The following is a 26217-nucleotide window of genomic DNA, read 5'->3' as shown; positions in this document are numbered from 1 at the left end:
ACCACTACCAGGTCAGGTTTGTCCACGACACAGTGGACTCACGCCAGAGGATATCCAGAAGGCCAGAGAGGCAAAGAAGGTGCTGGTCAAACCTGTCAGGCAAAAGCTGAGTGAGCGTGCCAGAGAGAGGAAGGTTCCTGCCACTAGGATCAGCAGGCTGGTTAACTTTGGTGGACTGGCAGTAGGGCTGGGCTTCGGTGCCATCGCGGAGGTGGCGAAACAGTCCCTGGGTGGCAAACGACAAGGAGATGCTCTGCTGGACTCTCCTCTCCTGTCGGAGGCTGAGAGAATAGTCAACACGCTGTGTAAAGTCTGAGGGGCCGCGCTCAAGATTGGTCAGATGTTCAGCATACAAGACAACGGCTTCATCAACCCCCAGCTCCAGAAGATCTTTGAGAGAGTGAGGCAGAGTGCTGACTACATGCCTGTCTGGCAGATAAACAAAGTTTTAGAGGAGGAGTTGGGTGCAGGCTGGAGAGAAAAACTATCGTGGCTTTCAGCGTGGCAGCCCCTGACCTCTGGAACTCTCTCCCAATGGAGATTTGCCAGATGCCAACATTGGACTCCTTCAAGTCCGCACTGAAGAGACATTTATTTACCCAGGCTTTTGGCAATTAATTTGTTATTTTGTGTTCTCTCAGACGCATAAAAAAAAGGTCTCCTGCTTGCCGAACCCTGATCGGTTGAGGAGGAACTCCGCCTGGAACGGGTCGCCCGATGGGACTGCTGTTCAGGCGTGGATCGTCGTCTCCTGCTTGCCGAACCCTGATCGGTTGAGGAGGAACTCCGCCTGGAACGGGTCGCCAGATGGGACTGCCGTTCACGCCTGGATCGTCGTCTCCTGCTTGCCGAACCCTGATCGGTTGAGGAGGAACTCCGCCTGGAACGGGTCGCCCGATGGGACTGCCGTTCAGGCCTGGATCGTCGTCTCCTGCTTGCCGAACCCTGATCGGTTGAGGAGGAACTCCGCCTGGAACGGGTCGCCCGATGGGACTGCCGTTCAGGCCTGGATCGTCGTCTCCTGCTTGCCGAACCCTCATCGGTTGAGGAGGAACTCCGCCTGGAACGGGTCGCCCGATGGGACTGCCGTTCAGGCCTGGTGAGGGGCTCTGTGATCTGAGCCAGGGGTCCCTGCGTGCTGGGACCGGCCTGAGGCTCCAGTAGGGAGGTGATGGGTCCCAGGGGTCTCTGCGTGCTGGGACCGGCCTGAGGCTCCCGTAGGGAGTTGATGGGTCCCTGCGTGTCGGGACCAGTCCGGAGTTCCTGTGAGGAACCATGGGTTGGCACTGGACGGCTCGTGTCTGTACCATTTCTAATTTCTTCTGACAGTTCTTGGATCGTTCGGGACTGCTGTTGAATCCGCTGCTGGAGCTCTCTCAGTGTTCCTTCATGTCAGAGCCCTACCACCAACTCGTTCACAGAGGCGTCTAAGGCAGACGTGGGTACTCCTTCAGTCAGGTTGCATTCGGTATGATCTACCAGTGATGTCCGAACGGCAGGATCAGAATCCGTTGACCACCCTTGATGTTTCCTTTTTTTTGTGGCTTCTGGCATGTTGCCCTCTGAGTAAGCTTTAAATCCGGCTCTCCGTTTGAGGGACCATATAGTACAGATAATCGGCTGGTTGTTTAGAACCGGACTCAAGAGCCGCTGTGGGGCTTCACTGGGTTTGTAAATCCAGCTACTCGTCCTTGGATCTGTGATCTGTGTTTAACTGGTTGGTAAGGTGATTAATCCTGCTGGTATCGATGCTGGTTACTCTGGAAGGTTTAAGTGGTTCGAGTGTCGGTGATGAGAGAGAGATAACCATAGCCTCCAGGGTGCTTTATACTGTTGGCGCAGGGGGGGGGGCCTGATCAGTGTGCCGAGCCTACCGGCCCGGCTTTCAGTTGTTCCGCCACTGGTGACAGCCCTAACTGCACTTACGTCGTTACATCAATACCATAGCAACCAATGCAGATACAACATCCAAACTGATCACTTGCAAATGACGGTGTGGACAGCCAGTCCTAAAGATTGTGTTTGAGACTTTCCTGCAGTTTGAACAATGGCTTTGGGTCGAGATTTACATCACATACTAAGAGCTAATTGCCAACTGTTCTTCTCTCACAGCTTATGAAGGTGGTCAATGACATGTGCCCCAATATCACACGGATCTATAACATAGGGAAGAGCTACAACGGTCTCAAGCTCTATGCCATAGAGATCTCGGACAACCCAGGAGAACATGAAGTTGGTAAGAATATCAACAAAACTGTATCATGAAATAAAAGGACCATCGATCGATATCATGTAAATGGAGCCTGGTCCATTAAATGAGCCAAATATGCCTTAATACATTATAATTGCCCTCTATAACAAAAAAAATCACACCCAGTGTGAAGTGGGCGGTGTGGTCATCACAGTGGTCATCACAGTGATGGAAGCTCACTTCCAAAAAAAATGTATTTTTGGAAGTGCATAGTCCTATTTATAGGTTATTAATGTCATCATGTGTCTCGCTAGCCAATCACAGTGCTGAATAGAGTAAGCCAATAGAGTCAGCCAATCACAGTACAGCTAGGGGTGTACTAATGAGCCAATCACAGTACAGAGAATGAGGTGTCCCAACCCCACTTATAGGGGCGGCTACACCGCCCAAAAATAATTTAAATATTGTAAACATTCCATAGGGCTGGACCACACATGGACAAATGACATCATCAACTTGTGACGGGCGTTGTCCCCCTTTAAGTAAAGGATGAACTATTTCTAAAATATTTAGTAATTCTACATGTTAGTTATAGATGGTAATTATAATGTATTAAGGCATAATGTGTCTTATTAGCCAGGGATCCTTGTAACACTCTCAATTTTTACTGGAGTGGGTTCAGTTGCACACTTTAATCTTTCTCCTTCATTCCCTAATCTCTCTTCATCCCCATGCATGAACCAAGGCGAGCCAGAGTTTCGCTACACAGCGGGTTCCCATGGTAATGAGGTCCTGGGCCGGGAGCTGCTGCTGCTACTGATGCAGTTCATGTGCCTGGAGTATCTGTCCGGAAACCCGCGGGTACGCCACCTGGTGGAGGAGACCAGGATCCACCTGGTACCGTCCGTCAACCCCGATGGGTACGAGAAAGCCTTTGAAGTGGTAGGTCTGAGAGACCCTTACAGACCACACTGCATCATGCACTGACCTATACTTGGGGCAAACACACCCCCTCTGTCCTCCCTGTTACTCACTGAATTTATATGTAGGTATATTTACTGTATATGGCAGGTGTCTGCATGAAAATGGATGAATGAATATTGAAGATATACTCCATGTTAAATAATATAATATAATATAATATAATATAATATAATATAATATAATATAATATAATATAATATAATATAATATCTAAGTTTAGAGTCCTAAAACCCAGTAATGTGTTTTTGCAAGTCTTTGTTTGGTTGGTTGTTGTTTTTTGTTTTTTTTGTTAGATGCTTGAAATAAGGTCTGGGGTTAACATGAGTTTCAGAGACGTTTTGTTCTACGTCAAAAAATATGCCAGTGAAAACCTTACTCGTGAATTTTGAAGCTTTAAAATGTCTCAAAAAAAGCAGTTGCTAACAAGTGGCTAAATGAGACTACTTGTCGGGGACATTAAATGTCATCACGTCAAACACGGAGCATTAGTGGTGATGACGTTGAGGTCATGCAGCCGTGGTGTAGATAGTTTATAGCCCAACATTAGCTTCTTACTTTTGCATTTTGCATACGGTTGCATTTATGCTTCAAAAATCGTGAAGGTGGTGTTCATTTGTGAAGATTATCTTGCTGAACAAAACGTGTAAGTGTTATAAACCTTTATTTGTCAGAGAGCTTATGTTTTCGGTAATGTTTATACACGCACGCACGCATATATAAAACTAAAGAATGTTGCCGTACAATCAGTGCATTTGCACACATTTTAATGGAATCGTGCTGAAAACTATCTGGACATGAACCGATATAAGATATCACTGAGACACTCGCAGGCTTGGATGCATAAATTAACAAAATTAACCTCATCACTGTGTGATGAAAAAGGCTCAGTGCAGTAATGAAGAATGAGCAACCCAGATGAAAAGCATGTCTGCACAATGAAAGAAGACAGCAAGTCATTTTAAGGCCCGATGTGTGTAAACAGTAAATTCATCCATCTGTTACTCAGAGGGGGTACGAATGTAACCAAATGATTTGACTTCAACTTGATTTGATCATATTAGACGTCATTAAAGAAAAACACATGTTACGTGTTTATCGGAGAAACGTCAAGGATATAAACACAACAAAGTCGTGAGACTTATTTCCATTCTGGTCCTTGGTCTGAGACAACAATGCATAACAAATACAGGCAGTACAACAATACATAAAAAAACACTCTAGAGCTACACTACTTACAGCATGAATAAAAAGGATCTCATTATAAGTATAAGTGTCCATACTATTCTGCAACATTGCATGCTTTGACCTTCTTCTTAAAAAAGGAGACGGCTGCTGGGTGCTCTTTATCGTCGAGGGTAGCGAGTTCCAGTTTACTGCTCCTCCAATGCGTTTTCCCCATTTCGGTGGTGAACGCGGGCATGGACAGGTCTGCAATGCTGTAAAAAGGACCCATACACCATTGGTTCTCAAAGTGGGGGTCCAGGGGGGTTATGGGGTACCAGGGGGGTCGGGGGGTACCAGGGGGGTCCCCAACAGAAGTAGTTAATATAGCGTCACAATCATTTTAACCACTTTAAATATTATTTTATACTTTAGCTATTCAAAAATAGCAGATATACAAGCTCATAGCGCGGCACCGAGTGCCGCGCTATGAGCTTGTAGATCTGCTATTTTTGAAAAATCTTGAAAATGTGCACAAATCTTTGAATATATATATATTTTTAAAGCGAACATTTTCACCTTAAATCTTTGCTTCTGGGGGTCCCTGGAACAATATTTTTTTAGATGGGGGGTCCGCGGCCAAATACATATGATTTTGGCTGGTCCTTGACATGAGTCAAGTTTGAGAACCACTGCTGCCATACACTAAGGATTTTTACAGTGTACTGTGTACACATGTGGCACAGTTGCTTCTCATTTCCCCATCCTTCTTGGATGTTGTTGTTGTCAACATGTGTCTGCATGCTGTTGCTGTGGTCCCTCTCCTTCCCCTCAGGGTTCGGAGCTCAGCGGTTGGTCTCTGGGGCGATGGAGCCAGGATGGAATGGATATCCACCACAACTTCCCAGACCTCAACTCCCTACTGTGGGAGGCCGAGGCCAAGAAGTGGATACCGCGCAAGATGCGGAACCACCACGTGCCCATCCCCGAGTGGTACCAGAACAAGAACGCCACGGTCAGTCACACAGGCTGTGTAGCCTACAAGTTTTTATTTTGAAACTTTATATTAAAGCTACAATAGTTGTTCACATCACTGTAAGATGTTGATAGCCCGTCAAGCTGTGGTTTGTAATTTTACATTTTGCTTTGATGACAGCTAGACAAATTGATCATCTGTACCAGACGTGTATCCACAGACGTGTAGCCCGACAGGGCCAGCAAATAAAAAGGGCCAAACCAGAATTGAAACCTTGCATACACAATCTCAATGCTAGGCCAGTGCACATTGCTCAAATTAAAATATTATAGCTTTATATGTCTCTAATCAACAAACATGAACATTGCAATCACTTTTCACAGTTTTCATTCATGTCTGTCCAGACTCATATATTTATTTGTTTATTTAAACAGATCCCCATTAGCTGATGCCTTAACGTCAGCAGGTCTTCCTGGGGTCCAAGGACGACTTACGAAAAACATATGTTGCTACATGTATACATATCAGTCAACTGATTTATAAAAAATATAAAGTTGAAATATGTAGTGAAGACTTTGCAGGAATTTTATGTTGGGTGGTCACAGTGAACTTGACCGATGCGTTAACCACCAATTTCTAATCAGTTCATTCCTCGAGTCCAAAAGGACGTTTGTGAGGCATATAATCAACTTCCCTCTCAGTGTTCCCGAGATATTGCGTTCAATGGGACATACAGACGGACGGACCATAAAGATGGACAGACAATCCGAAAACATAATGGCCAGGGCCGTCTCCGGCGTAGCCATAAAGAATACGATTGTATAAAAATGACAATCAACCACGGCAATAAAGTAAAAAGTTAATGCCATTTCCGTCACCGTGCAAAGACACAGGTGTGGTAATTGATAAGCGCTCATGTTTTAATTGACAATCATCCTTTTTACAAACGCAACAAAACAGATCAGACAGTGACGCCTCTGAAGGGAAGGACAAAGCAGCCGCGTTGCGTTGTCGAGTCATTCAAGCGAGGATCTATTTCTGGAGAGATGGGGGTATTTTCGACGAAGCGGCTGTGAACTAATTCAAGCCCGGAGGCCTATAAAAAGACTCTGCCTCGCGGGTGTTTTTGACGTTATGCCGAGAGCACCAGCGAGTCACGCGCCAGCCTCAGGAATAGCTGCTGCTGCTGCAGCTGCGGGGACATGAAAAGCTCTGGGATGCTCATCTGTGCTCAGGAAGCTGTGAAAAAAACGTCCTCATTCTTCTTGCCAGCCAGGGCCTTTAGAGATAGTACAGCTGGTAAACAATGTGAGCGCACACAGAGAGCGGGGCAATATCCCTCCTGTTTTCTAATTATAGCTTGCATATAAATGCAAATATGAGCCGTTGGTTCGATGCAGGGCTTGCCAACTGCTGGAGATTATTTGTTCTCTTTTTAGATTAAACAGCAGGGATTTTTCCTATATGGGGGGTCTTTAACTTTTGAGGCTTTTTTTATTTTTAAACTGTGCTGTTAAATTATGGCTGCATTGCCTTGTTTGATACCATAATAGTGTATGTCACTGCACTGACACCCCTGCCCCCCCCCCCCCCCCCCCCGTGAGATTACAATGCAAGGAAATTGCAATCCGTCACTGTCGGGTTGCGAAACCTCGTATGTACAAAAAAACGCTACTTTTCAAGAAATGGAACAAAATAACATGTGTTCCAATGTAGTTCTTCTTTACTCATAAGCTCATGTTAATACTTTTCATTGGTTCAATACTTATAAAAACTCCACAGGCAGTTAAAACCCTTTCATTTTCAAACAAGTTCAAACATTTTGAAAATAGCTGCGAAAAGTTGATGCGTTCGTTGTGAGCTTGTAGATCGGCAATTTTTTCTACTTTTGTGTGATACCGTAGTATGACGAAGTAGGGCATATAGTTTATGAAACCACAGTAATGTTAATTGGGAACATGAAAAGTTGAAATATGGAGATACGAGGTTTCTGCCCGACAGCAACAAATTGTTTTCAATGTCCCGGAGTTAATTAAACCAGTCTTGGTACTCACACGATGCACAAATGAATCCCCCGCCCCCAAACGCACGCACGCACGCACACACACACACACACACACACACACACACACACACACACAAAAAAGTACTCACATGTTTTACTTAAGTAAAAGTATCAATACTGCAATGTAGAAGTAGTCTGTTACAAGTAAAAGTCCGGAATTAAAAATGTACTTGAGTAAAAGTACAAAAGTATTGGTATCAAAATGTACTTAAAGTACCAAAAGTAAAAGTACTAAAATGTTTGAAAATAGCAGATCTAAAAGCTCACAGCGTTGTGAGCTTGTAGATCGTCTATTTTCAAATAGCCTACTGTAGGTATAAAATAGGGCTAAAGTGGTTAATGTATGTTTTATAATACTGTAGAATGATTTATATCTGCAAAGTAACTAGTAACTCAAGTTTTCAAATAATTGTAGTGCAGTAAAAGTACAATATTTGCCTGTGTAGTGGAGTAGAAGTAAAAGGACTGATAATTGGAAATACTCCTGTAAAGTAAAAGTACCTCAAAAGTGTACTTAAGTACAGTACTTGAGTAAACTTAGTTACTTTACACCACTGCACATCACCGCCTCTAGGTTGCCATGGAGACGCGAGCGCTGGTGGCATGGATGGAGAAGATACCCTTCGTGCTGGGCGGCAACCTCCAGGGAGGTGAGCTGGTGGTGACCTTCCCCTACGACCGCACGCGCTCCCAGGGCGTGACCCGGGAGCAGACCCCCACGCCGGACGACCACGTCTTCCGCTGGCTGGCCTTCTCGTACGCCTCCACCCACCGGCTGATGACCGACGCCAGCCGACGCGTCTGCCACACCGAGGACTTCGCCAAGGAGGACGGCACCATCAACGGGGCGTCCTGGCACACGGCGGCAGGCAGTTAGTGTCCGTTTCATTTCGCGCGGCCCCGGGGTTCTGGCTCGCTTCCAGCGAACATGGTGTTAACGAGCCATTTCTCAGCAGGGTTCAGTTTGTTTGAAAATAAAACAAAACGGTGGCAGGGACTTCTTTCTTAAAAGGAGTAGTTCACCCAAAAGAAAACATATTTTCTATCAATTACACACCAAGCATTCAATTCATAGAGATTTTTTTTGTTTTTGTCGCATTCCTAAGCCAATAATTTGATTACCGGCGGAAAGATGCTAATGTATCCGGTAGGAGACTCAAAGTAGACTCTTTGAGTCTCCTACCGGAAATACATCCGGTCATCAAATAATAAAAAATAAAAAAAAGGCATGGCATGGGTTTCCAAGGCTATCAAATTATTGGCTCAGGAATGCGTCAAAAACTAAAAAATCTCCATGAATTCAAGGCTTCATGGGGTGTGTAATTAATAGAAAATAAGTAACTATGCCTTTAACCATGTATAGTTCTGCGTATGACAAATAGCAAAAAAATAGCCTAACTAAGGAAATTCTAAATGTAAACTTTGCATAGCAACCGCCTTATTAAAACCATTTTTAATTGGGAAATGTTTATGGTTTTCATATTGCCCTATTTGGTAATCACTGTATAGAAGCAATAACCCACTACCAGCAAGCATTGGTATACAGTAATGTCATAATATATCACACCTAATATGGGGCATCATTAGCCCCTTACAATGACAATATACCATACCATGGCATCTTGTGAGTTATTGCTTGAACCAAATGAACCCTAGTGTCCCTATTCTGGGGCTAACATTTGGCAAAAATAGCCAATCGACGCGTTGCATTGCTATGACTCGGCTTGGCTTGAGCTCGGCTTGCGAGCTCAGCTATTTTCGGCAAAGACATTTGGTATAGAGGGAAAAAAATGAGCGGACCAATTATAGGGCCCTGGGGGAACCGCTCAAGTATATATGATTAAAGTGGTTAAATATAGGTCTATATCTTCTAACTCTTAACTAATTAATCTTACCTATTAACAAATGATATCTAGTATATCTTAACAAATGATATCTAGTATATCTTAACTTGGTTGTTTGCCAACGGTGTCATTGTCTTTTTTTCGGCAGGTATTAATGACTTCAGCTACTTGCACACCAATTGTTTTGAGTTGTCGATGTACGTGGGTTGTGACAAATTCCCTCACGAGAGTGAACTTCCGGAGGAGTGGGAAAACAATCGTGAATCACTGCTTGTGTTCATGGAGCAGGTACACACACACACACACACACACACATTCACACACACACACACACACACATTCGGTCGTGTCTCATTTTGGAACTATATTTAGGAAGTGTGACTTCACTTTTTGACCTGCATGGAGTCTTGTTTTGTGCAAAAATGCTGTATTCACAGCACTCCAACTTCTTACACTGATGACATTCTTATCTGTGGAGTGCTCAAGCATCTTTCCTTGAAGCCTCACAATGCTGATTTATTGTAAACTAATGTCTTTCTTGACATTTGGGAGTAAATCCCTGAAGTGAATGGCAGTAGGTAAAGTGCCTTTGACTTATGATATCAAACGAGGCAGCTCACTCAGTGTTTACATTTTAATGCTGAAATGTACAGATAAATCATAAGTCTTCATCATACTTTGCATACACATCATATATATATGTCAAAGTAAGAGATACTGGTCTGCTGAGAAATGCGGGAAATAATGACACAGACAGAATGCTCTGAGGCGGTTAGTGCTAGATCCATGGATGGGCCGGAAGGGATGGGGCGCTCACTTTGTTTCACTCTCAACTGAATAAATGCATGCCTTTCTACACTTGAAGACGAGGCATGTGCGCCAACATCGAGGCCACGAAGCTTGTGAGGCACGCCCGAGTGGGCAGCTATAGGACGAGTGAGTGCATGCCCGTGCCGAGCAGCCGATAGCCTCGCACATCGACGAACACGCTGTCAGTGTCCGGATTGGCAAATGTTACCGTTTCAAAATTGCACATATACACAGGATGTCGAGTGAAACAAGACAAGTGCTCCCCCATGCCCAACAGTGTTGATTTCGTCGACTAAAACTATAACGAAATATCTTCGTCGACTACCTTTTTTCACTGATGAAAACTAAATAAAAACTAAATAAAAACTAAGCTATGCTGACTAAAACTAAGACTAAATATAATATAATAATATAATATAATAAAAACAAGGCTAAAATAGAACTCATTTTATGTTTGGTTGCGCTCAGGTGTTGAGCTCACAATGTTATTTTCAGCATACAACCAAGTGTAAAATCTGCCATTATGACGCCATCAAGGCACCGCCAAAGATAGCAGAGGTTATGTTAAAAAGCTTTGGTGATAAGAGGCATAACGCTTTTCATTTGCAGGCGCACCGTGGGATCAAAGGTGTTGTGAGGGACCTGCAGGGGCGTGCTGTTCCCAATGCCATCATCTCTGTTGAGGGAATCAACCATGATATACGCACAGGTACTTCACTTCATCACATTAAACCTGAACGTGTTATAGCTTCAGCCAGGTTCACGGCTTCCCTGTGAATCTCTGACATCACATCATATTGATGACATCATAAGGATGACAACAGTTTAAAAAAAAGAAATTTGGCTCAAGTCTGTGTAGTGGTTCGCACGATTAGCTGTGGACAAACATGGAAGGATGGACTTACAGAAAGCTGAAGGACATACTGTACTGTACATACGGGGGACGTACATCTAGATGGCTCCCCCCTTAGGCACCACACCATAACAAGCTGTGTTACTCTATGCGATGTGATTATATATTTCATGCAGCAGATATTTCCTGTTTAATTCATGCAGAGAACAGCAAAACAAACACAATTAATGTGTTCACAGCAAAAAAAAACAGTGTCCAGTTTGCAGTTTGCGGATGTTATTTGTCTTGTGTCCGTGAACTGAAAAGGTATGTGAGTAAGCTTATATTTTTGCAATGAAAGCATAGCGGGAGCTACAGTACCCCGGGGCGTAAGTGATTCCCACGACTCTTCATTTGAGCTTATTTCCTCTGGATGAGTCACTTTCAAGCAACCAACAGAGCATTCGTTAGCCCCTAGGATACAGTAAGGAGCAGCATAGAGCACTTAACAACACTTAGCAGTTGATGCAAATACATTGCTCGTTCAGTTTTAAATCGCCAGAGGGGATACGTTTTACCCCTACAACGTCAGACTGAATTAAATATGTGCATTTCTTTTTGGGGAAATGTAGACTATCCAATGTTTGGAATTTATGTTTGATAATATCACAATTTAACAATAATAATAAATAAATAAAAAGCTTGTTAACCATTAACCTTGTGTCCCTATTTTGGTCAAATTTGTCAATATTTGGTATTTGTTAGCATCTTTTAATTACAATTTAGAAAATAGTGAAAATAGCAGTTAGCTTGTAGATCAGCTCTTTTGGTACGAAAAAGTATATAACATTGATTGAACACTTTATTTAAAAGTTTGCACAAGAAAGTACAGTTCAAATACAAGGTCAACTAAATAGGATTAAAAATAAACAAGAAAGCCAATGGCTTGTTGTTTTAACAATATAAGTGGTTAAGGAAATGTGCCCCCGCCAGCCACCCCAGTTTTTTGTTAAGTTTTCTTTTACAAATCAAACATAGACATTCAGAGCATTCCTAGGATACTGTAAGGAACAGCATAAAATACTTAACAAGGTTGTTGGCATCACACTGACTTTACGGGCAAACCCTCTCAGGTCTCACTCGCACACTGAATTTTGCCATCAAAAGGTGCAGCCTCGAGGTCGTCTTTGCCAATTCATGAAAAATAAATAAATACTGCCTTCAACGTTTTGTACTTAGAGCGTGAAATCGAATGGCCAGCAGGACTTCCAGCCAGTAATATTCCTGGAACTTTGCGCGAACCACCGTTTCCTCTGGGAGATCATTATAGCCCCCCCTTCGGCCATCAAGAAAACATGTTGAACTTTTAGAACTTAAAACTCTTAGAACTCTTTCCAACTACCTCCCTGCAATAAAACGGGGTCTTGGCTTTGTGTGGGATGGTACCCACACAGCATGACTGTGTACCTTCGTACCTCCAGAAACGACCCCCAACCGCACATAAAAAGATATGACTGGTCCCTCACTCCAAATGAATCATCCGCAGTCGCGGAGCAAAGAGGAGACGGCGAGGGAGTGCGGTGAGGTGCACATCAATATGTGAAGGATGTTTACCCAGACTCTGCTCCTGGAATTACAACTCATTAGCATTTTATATTGGCTCGTTTACAGCAACCAATTAGCTTTGCCCTTCTGCTGCACCGGAAAGCGACTGATGCAAATGCAGATGTGCACGTGTCGCCGTCGAGGGGCCAGCCGTACATCAACGGCACTGACATGACACTGCCATCATATTTCATTGGGCTCAGCGGTTGTACTGAGGCGCGGTGTGGGCGCTGGGTGAACTGATGATCGGGAGGAGGTAAAGCTGTCATTTTTATGACTGAATCGATGGATCACAGTTCACAAGTTCGCTCACAGCAACGCCCACGCACCATGCTGGGCAGAGATAAGCCACGTCAATCCAATGACACGATGCAGAGCTATCTTTAAAATAAAAAACTTCTGTGAAATATAGAACTCAAATTGGCCCCTAGGTGCATCCTTTTGTGTATGTTTACAAGGTAAACCTTTGTATGTACAAGACTGGGCTATAGCTCTGGGTTATTTGTAGATCATATTGTGTGTTTGTTTTGTCATCTGATTATCTCTCACTCGATACTTCTTTGCAGGAAATACTGTAGAGTAGACCAGAACCATGTTTCCTTTTTACCATGACTTCAGTTTGTACTTGGAAGTTTTAGAGGCTGAAAAAAACCCCAGGGGAACAGTCCGACTAAATAATACACTTCAAGCCTATGTGATTATTAGCGCATACAGTACATGTAGGCTTAGTCACCTATAAACAACGAATAAATCAACTCATACACACACACACATGCAGGCACACACCCCCGGTCTCTTTCTCATGCACTTGCTCTGATACTGTGTGTGTGTGTGTGTGTGTGTGTGTGTGTGTGTGTGTGTGTGTGTGTGTGTGTGTGTGTGTGTGTGTGTGTGTGTGTGTGTGTGTGTGTGTGTGTGTGTGTGTGTGTGTGTGTGTGTGTGTGTGTGTGTGTGTGTGTGTGCGTGCGTGCGTGCGTGCGTGCGTGCGTGCGTGCGTGCGTGCGTGCGTGCGTGCGTGCGTGCGTGCGTGCGTGCGTGCGTGCGTGCGTGCGTGCGTGCGTGCGTGCGTGCGTGCGTGCGTGCGTGCGTGCGTGCGTGCGTGCGTGCGTGCGTGCGTGCGTGCGTGCGTGCGTGCGTGCGTGCGTGCGTGCGTGCGTGCGTGCGTGCGTGCGTGCGTGCGTGTGCGTGTGTGTGTGCTTGTGTCTCAGCGGCTGATGGTGACTACTGGCGCCTGCTAAACCCCGGAGAGTACCGTGTCACAGCCAGGGCAGATGGCTACAGCTCTTCCATTAGGAAGTGTGATGTAGGCTACGAGATGGGGGCCACCCGGTGCGACTTCACCATTAGTCGGACGAACCTATCACGTATCAAGGAGATCATGGAGAGGTTCAACAAGCAGCCTCTCAGGTTCTCCGGGAGGCAGCAGCCCGGCGGGCCCAGACAAAGACGACGTGCGGGGACATAGGGACCTCGTGGGAGGGAGCAGGAGGTATAGACGAGGATTCTCTGCTCTCATCATATCGGGCTGTGATCAAGACTCATATAGCCTGGGATTTGGAGCCGATTCATACAGACTGTTGATGGAGTTGCCGTTTACAGGCAGGCAACGCGTTGAGATTGGCTGCTGCTTAAAAACTACTTAAACCCTGTATGCTTTGTTGACTGGGGTCCCCCCCCCATTGGGTCTGTTCTAGGCCCACTCCCTTTTTTCCCCCTCTACACCCCAAATCTCTTTGCCCGAAAGTAGCTGATCTACAAGCTTGTAAGCTTGTAGATTTGCTATTTTCGGCGAATGTTCACCCGTTATGACATACCCAGAACAGGGACTCTATAGCAGTGGTTCTCAAACTTGTTCATGTCAAGGACCCCCAAATTGACACTTTTTAGCCCACGGACTCCCATTTGAAAAGATATGCCAGGGACCCCCCATAAGAGAAGATTTTTACGGCTCTAGCAGTGATTCTCAACCATTTTAATTTCAAGGACCCCCAGTTTGACATGCATTAGGCTACGGACCCCCATTTAATGGCATTTCTATCTCTGGGACCCCAATTTATATTGTAAAATCAATGTTAATTTAAGTACCCCTGGGGGTCCCCGGACCCCACTTTGAGAACCAATGGTCTAGGTGGTCTGTGGTTAAAAATGTTACGCTTGTTTTTTGGTTTGGTTTTGCCATGCAAGCTCTGTGTAAGTACCTGGTTTTCTTCTCATTTGCTGTCTGACTTTGTTTCACTCAAGGGCCATACTAAATGTATTGATAATGTGTCCATTGATATCATTCCATTGATCTCATATTCAAGTACACCCTGGGCCCGTCCACTGAATTCAGATACTATACCACACTCTTTGAACTGAACTCTTTGAATATCCAAGTAAAAGTTCCTCTCAAAAACGTTATTTGGTAACCAGAAGAGGAATGACCTTTATATAATAACCCTTACAAGCCGTTACAAAACCTTTTTTTACCAGCAGAACTTATACAGTAAAAGCTTCATCCTTACAAGCAGTCCTTTATATTGTTACTTCATTGACTCAGTGACATTTTGTCTCTGATTTGTGGTTTTTATACAACACATTACTTTTTGCAAATTATTTAATAAACTATAATGTTTGTCTGAATGGACTTCTTTAACTGACAGCCAAGACTCTCTTTACAAAATTAAGTGCTGCATAAACAGAATTATATCCCTGCCTGCAGCCAAGGCACGGTATTGTGACAGTCCTCTGTGTGTGTGTGTGTGTGTGTGTGTGTGTGTGTGTGTGTGTGTGTGTGTGTGTGTGTGTGTGTGTGTGTGTGTGTGTGTGTGTGTGTGTGTGTGTGTGTGTGTGTGTGTGTGTGTGTGTGTGTGTGTGTGTCTGTGTGTGTGTGTGTGTGTGTGTGTGTGTGTGTGTGTGCGTGTGTGTGCAAAATAACTCGAATAGATGAGAGGGTTTTCATGAGGCTTGGTGGGTAACTTTTGGGTCAAAATGACATAATGTGGGACTGTATATGCAACCTAAAATTGACATAAATAACATTTAAGTGTGTTTTCACAAGCAAAATTATGCCATCACCGTTTAATCAACATCCAGTACACCAGTCTCTATGGTGGCACATTGACCAGAATGACCACCCACAGAACCCATCTAGAACAGAGCAGAACATAATAATTAATTCCTTAGAGTAACATTACAACTTCAAACGATACATTGCTGTTATTGTATATAGTGTGAACTCAAAATGCTTTTTGGTCCATCAGAAATGTTAATTACCCTCTGTTAATTACCATCTGAGAAGTTCAAAGGTACTTTCAATACTCAGGTATTATTGTTCAGTGCAATAAAAATGTAATATAGTGTACAATCAAGTCCTAAGAAAGAAATGCAGACAAGATTTAATCAGTGTCACAAACATAGAATAGATTTTAAGCTAATTATTTGATTCAATGGTTAAGTCCATTACCTTATGAGTCTTACTGGCTGTACTTCAGCCATGCAAAGTTCTCAAGTTTAATATAATACTAATCTAATATGAACAACAGTTACATATGCTTGATTTCAAAGGATAGTTGACTTAATATAAGCCAGTAAATTAACCCTGCAATATACAAATTATTTGTTTTAAATGAAAACTAACCTTTTAATGTAAAGCTGAGGATTGGTCTAATCAGTGTGATTGAGAGGAGAGATGATTAGAGGATCAAAGTTTTCACCATCATTATTAAGGCCGGGATTGAAGAATGTAACGGTGCAGTCAGTGGAAAAAGTAGATATTAAATCCTCTCTCAACATTATAAAATCTGACCTGACACTTCTCAACAAACACTGGAGCTTTTCTCTTACAGGGAGGAGGATCGAAGGGCTATCAAGAGCCCTGTACTCATTGTCATTCCACAACCTTATAGTCCAGTAACCGTTGTTGGGTTTCTGTGTGATTGATCCCTTCCGGTTGATGGATTCTCTGGCCACTTCTAATAGCCCAGCCAGTCTTCCAAACACAGCCAAGGCCAAGCACACCATCAATATGGAAGGCATAGATGTACCACGCACCGCAAACAACGTCAACAACACAGTGCGTACGTCTGACGTACCCTTGGGGAACAGAATCCATTTTTTATATAGCTCTATGACAGCAACAGGTCTGAAAAGCTACATTTACCCTTTGTTTCACTCAAAAGTGGGTCAATATATGACACAGCCAAGAAATAAAATAAAAAACAAGGTTCCTATCCAGAGAGAGAGAGAGAAAGAAAGAAAGAAAAGTAGCAATGAGGAATAGGCCTACATAGACAGAGGTGTTTCCCCCAAGCCAGCCATGAACCAATACAGCCACTCTGCCACAGATCACAACTTTCAACAGCAGCTTTATGTCAAAGCCCATAACCTCTGGCTTCAACTTAAAACAGAAATAGCAACCTCACACATATAGTGTGACATACTCCACATACTGTACTGTTCCCTGTTACAACCCACTACCTTCAATGGCAGACACAACACAACACAACAACAAACAGTAGATTCACATCAGCATTCAAATACAGAGCAAGAAACAGTCACTGCAGCATATGAGATCCCTGCTGCCGACAGGTACCATGATGAGACTTGGGTCCGATAGTTTTGGAAAATCACTGTGTGACTGAAACAGCAGCTCCACTGCTGTTTCATTGCCACCCAGTCGTTGGGTCCAAAAATGACAGCAAATAGTACAACAGCTTGAATCACATACAGCATACGACACAAGCAGCAGCAGCAGCAGCAGCAGCGGAAAAGTTCCTACCTTGAGCTGTCTTCTATTTGACTTCATCAGTTGTGTAAGTGATGGCCAGGGTCAAACTTTGGAACCCATGGATAGAGAGATACAGTAGAGCCCCCTTCACTCTAGTTCATCCCCGGATGAACCCAGCTCCAGCAGCGTCTCCAGTCTCGTCGATCCTCCATACATCTGGCTAGCTCGCCGGTACTTTCCTCCCCTGCTTGGAGTTCCTGGTGTCAATGGCAGTAATAATAATAATAATACCTGGAATTTGTATAGCGCTTTTCTAAGGGGGGGAGGGGGGGGGGCAGGGGGAGAGGAAAAAACAGAGAACAACCTTATTAGGAAAAGACTGTATTCTGTCACAACATACAAAGTATTCCAGAGCCAGATACAGTCACTGAACAGGCCGCACGCTAAAGTTGGTTTTAATTTGGATAGTTAGTCAGATATTCAACCACCGTCTAGTGCATTTGTGATTTGTAATTTCAATTGCTTCTAAACAAATGAGATATTTACTTTACTTTACTTTATTATGGATCCCCATTTGCACTTGCCTAAGCATGGTTATTCTTCCTGGGCTCCGTCACACCCAAATACACATCAACATTATCAAATATTGACGCTCAACAAACTCTAAATTGTGCAGGGGGTTGTATGACCCTTTGGATTTCTCATAGAATATTTTCAATATTTTACATGAATATAGTACGGTCGGTTGGACGGTGACATGTTATGCTTTTTTTACTGTAAATTGTGTGATAATTACTGCCATACCGGTAGAACCGCACTTACAAAAGAAAACAATAATGCCTAGATTGAGCAGAGTAGCCTACTTTTTATACAGCTACAGTAGACATAGGCTATGTAGATAGATACGTGCATACTATATGTACATGACCTTTCCTTCAATGGTCAAGAGACAAGGGTTGCAAAATCATGCTTCTTCCAGCTCAGAAACATTTGCTAAAATCGAGTCCTTCTTTTTGTTATAATTTGAAAAAGTCATTCATAAATGCTTTAATTTCATCAAACAAATAAAAAGTATAATAGTAAACATTTGTCTTTTTTTACATGCACACATTATAAAAGAGAGCTACACCTACAAATCTGACAACTAGGGCAGTGGTTCTCAACCTTTTAAGGCTGTGACCCCCCAAAATAATCATATTTGAACTGGGGTCCCCGCCAAAATATTCATATTTGAACTGGGGACCCCCACCCTGACAAGCACTTGGAATTGTAGGAGTTGAGGCATTACATTTAGTTTGACAAGTTTGATAAATATTGTGAAAATAGCCGATCTACAAGCTCACCATTGTGAGTTTGTAGATCTGCTATTTTCACAATTGGTGCCTCTTACATAATTTGCAATTTGGCCAATGTTTGACCCGTCTTTATAGTATAGTATAAGAAAGGTCTTAAACTTCCTTAAATTGTCAGTTCACTGTCATCTGCCCCCCCCCCGAAAAAACATCTTGTGGGGACCCCGAACCCACAGGTTGAGAACCACTCCTCAAGGGTATGCCTTGAAATAAATTGAGAGATGAAATAGAAAGCGACATTAGACACAGTTCTGTTCTAGTATTGCATGTAAATTAAGTCACCTGGTGGTGAATAGTTGGAAAGCCCCGCTTTGCGGCAAGATCAAAGCGTCTTCTATACTGGTTGTTGTAAACAAAACAAAACGACCAACGCAGTTTGTCACAACGAGTCTCTCAGCTGTCACTAGGTGTGTGACTCAGCAGTATTAAACTTCCTGACAACACTGACAGCTCTATCTTCAACTTCCCTGAGGTGGAACGTTACATTACAAGTTGTTTATTTCACTTTATTTACTTCAAACATAATGGAGCTTGTGAGTTGTTGTGACAGTCAGTCTGTTTTGTTTTCAGCAGGTGTTGGGGAGAAGGGGGCGGGGCTACCGGATGAGTTTAAAGAGCCCGCGTGAAGCCTGGAGGGAGTGTTGCCAGATTTTGTGAGAGACATAAGCAACATGTGTCTCTAGGAAAACAAGCCCACAAGAAGCGACTATATGCACTTTAAACCTATATACTGTATGATCTACAAGCTCACAACGCGTTGTGAGCTTGTAGATCTGCTATTTAAAAAACACAAGTGGTAAAGGGCTCCCTGCTGGCACAAAACATTTTCAAATGGGGGTTAGGGACAAATACAGATTAATTTTGGGGTCCATGACATGAAAATATTTGAGAACCACTGGTTTAAATAATAATTTAAAGGGGTAGTTCACCCCCAAAATAATTTTTTTTCTATTGATTACTGACCATCTGGAGCCTTGAATTCATAGATATTTTTTTGTTTTTGTCACATTCCTAAGCCAATAATTTGATTATAATAAATGTGTCCCCATTGATTCCGGTAGGAGACACAAATGCATTTGTGTCTCCTACCGGAATCAATGGGGCTAAATTTATTATAATCAAATAATAAAGGAAGGAATGCGACAAAAACAAAAAAATATCCATTAATTCAAGGCTCCATGGGGTGAGTAATCAATAGAAAAAAAGTTATTTGGGGGGTGAACTACCCCTTTAAAGAAATTGGAAGCAAGCCCAAATAAGCAACTACACTTTAGAAACAAGCCCAAAAAACGCAACCAGCAATTAGTTTTTGTTTGTTTGGTGCTATATGACTATGAATTCAATACCAATGGAAACAAGACCGCAAGGACTTTTTTGGCCGGACCTTTTAGTCAAAGTATTTTTAATGTAATTGTAATGTTACATTTTTTTTTTTGCCCGATAAAATATTCAATCAATCAAACCAATATTTACACACAACTTAACTGAAAAAGAAGCCCAAAGTCGCTTATAATAAGAAGACATGGCAACACAATAACTTGCTTTCACAGAGTGTTTTCTATAGGGAGTATCTGACAACAAACACATTATTTTGTGTCTCAACTCACCGTTTTGCTTTTTTTGTTTTGTTTGGAAGACTATATTGCCCTTCTGGATGTTGCCTCCAGATGTCAAGCAAGCACATTTTAGATTAAAGGCAGGGTAAGGGATTTTCTTTGGTTAAAATAAGCGTTAAATAACGATGTATTCTGATAGTAAGCCTTGCCGAGCCCTGAGGCCCTTAGGGCAGGAGCCTATCTCCTCCTGTTTCCTTATCGGGAGGCAGCTTGATGTACAAGTACACCCCCTGGACATGACGCTAGTATATCGCAGGGACTTACCCCCAATCCATCCCTTGATGCTGAGTGCCAAGCAGGGAGGGAATGGGTTCCATTTTTTGGAGTCTTTGGTATGACCCGGACAGGGCTCGAACCCTGACCTCCCAGTCTCAGTGTGGACACTCTAACCACAATGCCACTGAGCTGATAGTACTCATCGCTGTGTTTGTTGAGAAACAGGAGTCTCCATTTCCCTCCAGCTCTTTATTAAACAGAAAATGCATTTTCAGGTCGGGATGCCAATTTTATCCAATCAGGACAGAGGAAACAGATTAACTGAAAAGGTTGCATGACATCACTTCAACCTAGGTGACATAGATAACTTTATTATTTCATTTTCATGGTCAGATTATTAGAACCCCACATTCCCCCCTTAGTGGAGTAAGCCTGACACAAGTATAGTAAAGTGTAATGCATTGCGTTTAAATGATTCTCAAACGTGCATCTTCTTTTTCGTACATGTTTGTTTCAATTTGAAGACAGTGAAACTCATTCTGACCTATACCCAAGGGCTGTGAAAGAGGCCGAATGTGATATTACACTGCATGAGTGTGGCATTGCATCAACTGTAGCCTACTAGGCATTTGTGTATACGTGTTGATAATGTGTTTTTAGATAACGCTGCGTTTCACAATGCGTTATTAGCATGCCCATCTTTGCCAGGTTATTGCGTTGACAACGAACAAATGTAAAGTCCATATATTATATGGGCATATCTGCACCCCGACCACAGATTATAATTACTTCCTATAAGATTGTTGTTATACCAGATTGAAGGGTTATAACCATTCAGGGCAACCCAGATTAGATGAGTCTAAACTGGCTGTTGAACTTTCTGGCATGTTGTTATATTCTAGGATCTAGGTGGCCACACACACGCACGCACGCGCACACGCGCACACGCGCACACGCGCACACACACGCACACACGGACACACACACACACACACACACACACACACACACACACACACACACACACACACACACACACACACACACAGTCACACACACAGTCACACAGTGATTTTCCAAAACTATCGGACCCAAGTCTCATCATGGTACCTGTCGGCAGCAGGGATCTCATATGCTCCAGTTTGAGCTCCTCCAGCCCATATCTCCCATATGGGTTGCATAAGATTCCTGGAAGGAGGTGGGGCGTGCCGTGGAGGATGCTGGTGGCGGAGGATGAGTGCTGAAACCCCTGTCTGCTGGTATAGCTGTGCAAAAAAAGACACTGCAGGGAACAGCTGACCCCTGCGCCTGCATGCAGTTCAAAGGCCAGCACTTCCTTCAGAAGTCTGTCCAACCTTTGAAGTGTGTGCATGGTTGGTCTGTCTGGATATCACAGGAGCGGAGTGGCAAGAAACAGCGTTCAACCAGCTCTTAACCTCCCTCTCAACCAGCGCTGCTGAGCTGCTAAAGCAGATTAGGCTCATGGTGGGCTCGAGCAGACTTGAAGGACATCAAAGGGGACAGATCAACAAACAGAGGGAGGACGCTCTTGGGGAAAACGTTGTGTAATTATATCCTACATGGCATATTGCAAGCGTAATAATCCATATTATGTGCATGCTGCGTGCGTGCTGGCTTTTAGGCCCAAAGGAGTATTGTATTAATGTAAAAAGTAACAATGTCTGCATGTATAATAAACTTGGTCTCCTTTGCTGAAAATAGCCGATCTAGAAGCTCACAACGTGTCGTGTGCAAGTTTGTAAATCTATTTTGTCCAAATTTTTGCCTATTATCACTGAATGTGTCACATTATGACATGTCCAAAATATGGATGTTAGGGTTTATGTGGTTAACATGTTCTTTGAATGACAGCAGTGATGATATATAACTAATGAAGCACTGCCATTTGTGTGAGTAGCCTACAATGTGCATTTAAGGATACTTCTGGGCAACTTGAGGACAACATGATGAACCATGCAGGTCCACACAGCAACCACTACAATCATTCTGATTGCTTGACCATTGCTTGACCAAGCAATCAGAGAGACGGAAAACTCTGCTGAGGGGAAGAGGGAATGTTTGGTGATCAGTATGCTACTGTGGTCTGTTAATGGTGGCTGGAGAGTCATTATGCATTTACTTTCAAAGTTCTTCTTTGAAAAGTACTTTTACTTTGAAAGTGCTTGTGAAAGGTGCGCATCACGTCTTATATGGACTCAAGGACATGGAAACACGGACATAACTTTGTTAAAGGGATAGTTCTCCTCCAAAATAACTTTTTTCCCCTATCGATTAGTCACCCCATGGAGACTTGAATTCATGGATATGTTTTTGTTTTTTGTCGCATTCCTAAGCCAATATATTTGATGACCGGTAGGCAGCAGTTCCGGTATAGGAGACACAAAGAGTCTCTTTTGTGTCTCCTACCGGAACCGCTGCCTACCGGTCCGCTGGTCATCAAATCCTTGGCTTAGGAATCCGACAAAAAACAAAAAAATATCCATGAATTCAAGTCTCCATGGGGTGACTAATCGATAGAGAAAAAAAAGGCATTTTGGGGGTGAACTATCCCTTTAAGTGTGTTCTGTGCTGGAACGGCTCAAAATTGGAATCTCAAAGAGCCATAAAATATGGAATTGTCCATGTCATTTAAATGCATGAGTTGTTGGAGCTTTGTCAAGCCCTGAAGATATTTGTTGGGAGATGCTGAGGGAGAATTCACATTAACATTTCGAAAACATGTTTATCTGAGCAAAACAGTTTGTTACAGTTTGTCTCTGTGGGCAGTTCAATTTGTTGTTTTTGCTGAATGCCAACTGCCAAAAGTAGAACTTTTCTCCATCGAATGTATCCCCCATTGTTGTATGTGTCTGCTTATTTCATACTTAATAGTTTCTATATAAGCCTTTCCATGTGTCTCAAAAGAATTGTATTCTTAAACTATGGCGCATGAAATGAAAGTGTGAACCAAATCATTTGGCCATGACTTTCCTACAGGGAGTATGTGTCTCATCTTGCAATGGAAAATAGATCTGTTTAACCACTTTCATCCTGGCGTCCCTGTTTGGGCATATCAACTCATTATAGGCATTTTTCAATCTTTTCTTTCCTTTTTTTTTTTATTAAAAGAAAGACAAACAAAATCAAAGATTTTTTGAAGAATCTTTAAACGTTTTTTCAAAAATAGCAGGTTTACAAGTTCACAATGCATTACAACGTGATGCGACGTGAGCTTGTAGATCTGATATGTTTGCTATTCGTTATACGACAAAGTGGTTAAGACTTAAAGGACGACTTCACCCATTTTCAACCTATCTTCATATAATTGGTCCTCACCAATGCTTATGATAAAATGTTTTAAAAGAAACTACTCTGTCTGTGTCTCATAGGAGGGCAGTGGACACTTCAGAAACCCGCCTACCAGTGACATCATCATTTGGCTTTATTTTATTTTTCAAAAAAGATTAGAAAATATATGTTTTGATTTTTATTAACGCAAGACCAATGGCTTCCATTATAGCATGCTAACTTTCCAGAAATAGAAAGCCTGCCGTTTCTATTAGCTTGGATTCCCTATCGATGATGTCACTGGTAGACGGGTTTCTGAAATGTCCACAGCCCTCCTCTGAGACACAGACCGAGTAGACAAAAATGGTACCATTTTATCATGAGCATTAGCGAGGACCAATTATATGAAGATAGGTTGAAAATGGGTGAAGTTGTCTGTCCATTAAGTATAAAGAAATAATGAAAAGCACTCATCGTTTCTAAGAACGTGGACTTTTGTTTTGAATTCCATTCAATTCGTTGCTCCTAGTCACAAAGGGTTTATTTTTAGGGAGACTGTGACATTTGCTTTCCTCTCTGAGGTGTAGTTGTTTCACACCTGAGGGGCCGGGGTCAGTCGGCCCTGCAGGTTGAAAAACAACAACTGCTCCAGCCACACAGGTAGCATCTACAGTAAGTGATGATTAAGCCATTCGATCCGGGAACGCATCTGTGTAACTTTAGATTTTCTTTGGCTATTCAAAAATAACAGATCTACAAGCTCATAGCGCGGCACTGAGTGCCGGGTGCCGCGCTATGAGCTTGTAGATCTGCAAAAGAAAATTTAAATCATGGAAAATGTGTGCAAATCTTTGACTATATATATATATGTTTTAAAGCGAACATTTTTAACTCTGATCTGTGCTTCTGGGGGGGGGGGGGGTCCCTGGAACAACATATTTTGAGATGGGGGTCCGCGGCCAAATACATATCATTTTGGGTGTCCTTGACATTGAAAAGTTGGAGCACCACTGATATAGTAACATACTCTTAGGATTTAGAAAACATTTTAGATTATGTATTTGGCCGTGGACCCCCATCTCAAAATGCTTTGTTCCAGGGACCCCCAAAAGCAAAGATTTGAGTTACAAATTGTTCGCTTTAAAGAATATATTCAAAGAGTTGCACACAATTTTTGAGATTTTTCAAAAATAGCAGATCTACAAGCTCATAGCGTGGCACTCGGTGCCGCGCTATGAGCTTGTATATCTGCTATTTTTGAATAGCCAAAGAAACCTAAAAATGACAGAGATGTGTATCCCGTGTTGAATGGGTTAAGCCATGTCTTGTGGCCAGTGGCCCCTGAAGGGGGAATCTCCAGCCTCGGTGGTGAGAATCCGTGTTAAAAAATCACAGTCATTTGCAGCCAAGCCTTCCTAAGCCAGCCGCTGTCACAGGTTTCATTACCACCTGCATTGTGGTGTGAACCGGGGGGGAGGGAGAAAGAAATAAAGAAAAAGCTTTTCCTTTGCACAAAGCATGTCTAGAAAATACCACCTGAATGGCTGTGAAAGGCCGAAGCTCTCATTTCTCCCACCCACACTCTTCCACTTTCCATTCCACATATATTCCCTGAAACCTGAAAGGGGAAAAAGAATGGAGGTAAAAGACGTAATTATGCTTTCTCCTGTGCGTCACCATGGATACACTGCAGAGGTGAATTCTGGGCTATCAAACATAACAAACAAAATGTTTTAGGGGCTTTTATTACAGAGAGTAATAAGAAGCAGCTTTGAATGTTAAGTATTTACATATGTAGTAAAGACAACATTGGACTACTCAGATAAAAGCACAAAAACGGTCTATTTTAATCATCATCATCACCTTTCCTCCTTCATAATAATCACTCTTACAATCACCATGAGAATTACCCTCTCCATTGCTTCATCGTACCATCAGTGGGATTATGATTATCATCATTATCATCATCCTTATAATTGCCATTGTCACCCCAACTCAGTTGGAACACCATAGTCCTCATCATCGTAGCAGCATCGGCAGCAGTATCAAGCCAACCAGGTAGAATAAATAAATAATTAAACCAAAATGAAAATAAATAAATAAATCAACCTCTGTGAAGCATAAAGTCAACATCTGTAATAAAATGAGGTATATACCACTCAACAATAATCAAAGTGTAATACTGTAATGCATTAGAAGCAGCACATTCTTTAACACCTTAACAAATACAGTATTGTCATAAATTACATGTATATCAAAAGACACAAAAATACTTTAATCACATATTTGACCTAAATCTGTCTCCATTTGTGTTTTTTTTGTGTGTGTGTGTTTGTTTTAGTTTTCATATATTGTATTTGTATTCACCAACTATTGACACATTAGTAACCATATTTATCATTAATGAGAAAAATAACTCTATTCTATATCAGTGCAAAACATCAGCAAGAAATTGCCATGGTAAAGCAGAATGGGAAAAGAGAAAACAGATTCTGTTCGATGCTAATGAAGGGAAATTAATAAGGCAATGACAGGCTCTATCTACTGTAATCTCTCAACTCAATGTCTG

The 26217-nt window shown here is 42.6% G+C and overlaps 1 protein-coding gene across 2 annotated transcripts in view; it reads left to right on the top strand.

The window, feature by feature from the left end:
- The window catches only part of cpxm2 (carboxypeptidase X (M14 family), member 2), a 50838-nt gene extending 35749 nt beyond the window's left edge, over positions 1-15089 (top strand). For both annotated transcript variants that reach the window (XM_080454348.1, XM_080454347.1), the window contains exons 8-14: positions 2113-2236; positions 2937-3133; positions 5172-5351; positions 7952-8249; positions 9370-9509; positions 10641-10740; positions 13677-15089. In XM_080454348.1, the coding sequence (XP_080310474.1) occupies positions 2113-2236; positions 2937-3133; positions 5172-5351; positions 7952-8249; positions 9370-9509; positions 10641-10740; positions 13677-13933 (1296 nt within the window). In that variant the 3' untranslated portion in view covers positions 13934-15089. The remainder of the gene's footprint in view (positions 1-2112; positions 2237-2936; positions 3134-5171; positions 5352-7951; positions 8250-9369; positions 9510-10640; positions 10741-13676) is intronic.
- Positions 15090-26217: the final 11128 nt, after the last annotated feature.

Source organism: Gymnoscopelus braueri, assembly GCF_963280865.1.
Source record: "Gymnoscopelus braueri genome assembly, chromosome: 17".
Classification (NCBI taxonomy): domain Eukaryota; kingdom Metazoa; phylum Chordata; class Actinopteri; order Myctophiformes; family Myctophidae; genus Gymnoscopelus; species Gymnoscopelus braueri.
Note: the sequence above shows the minus strand (reverse complement) of the source record. Positions and strands in the feature narration are given on the sequence as shown.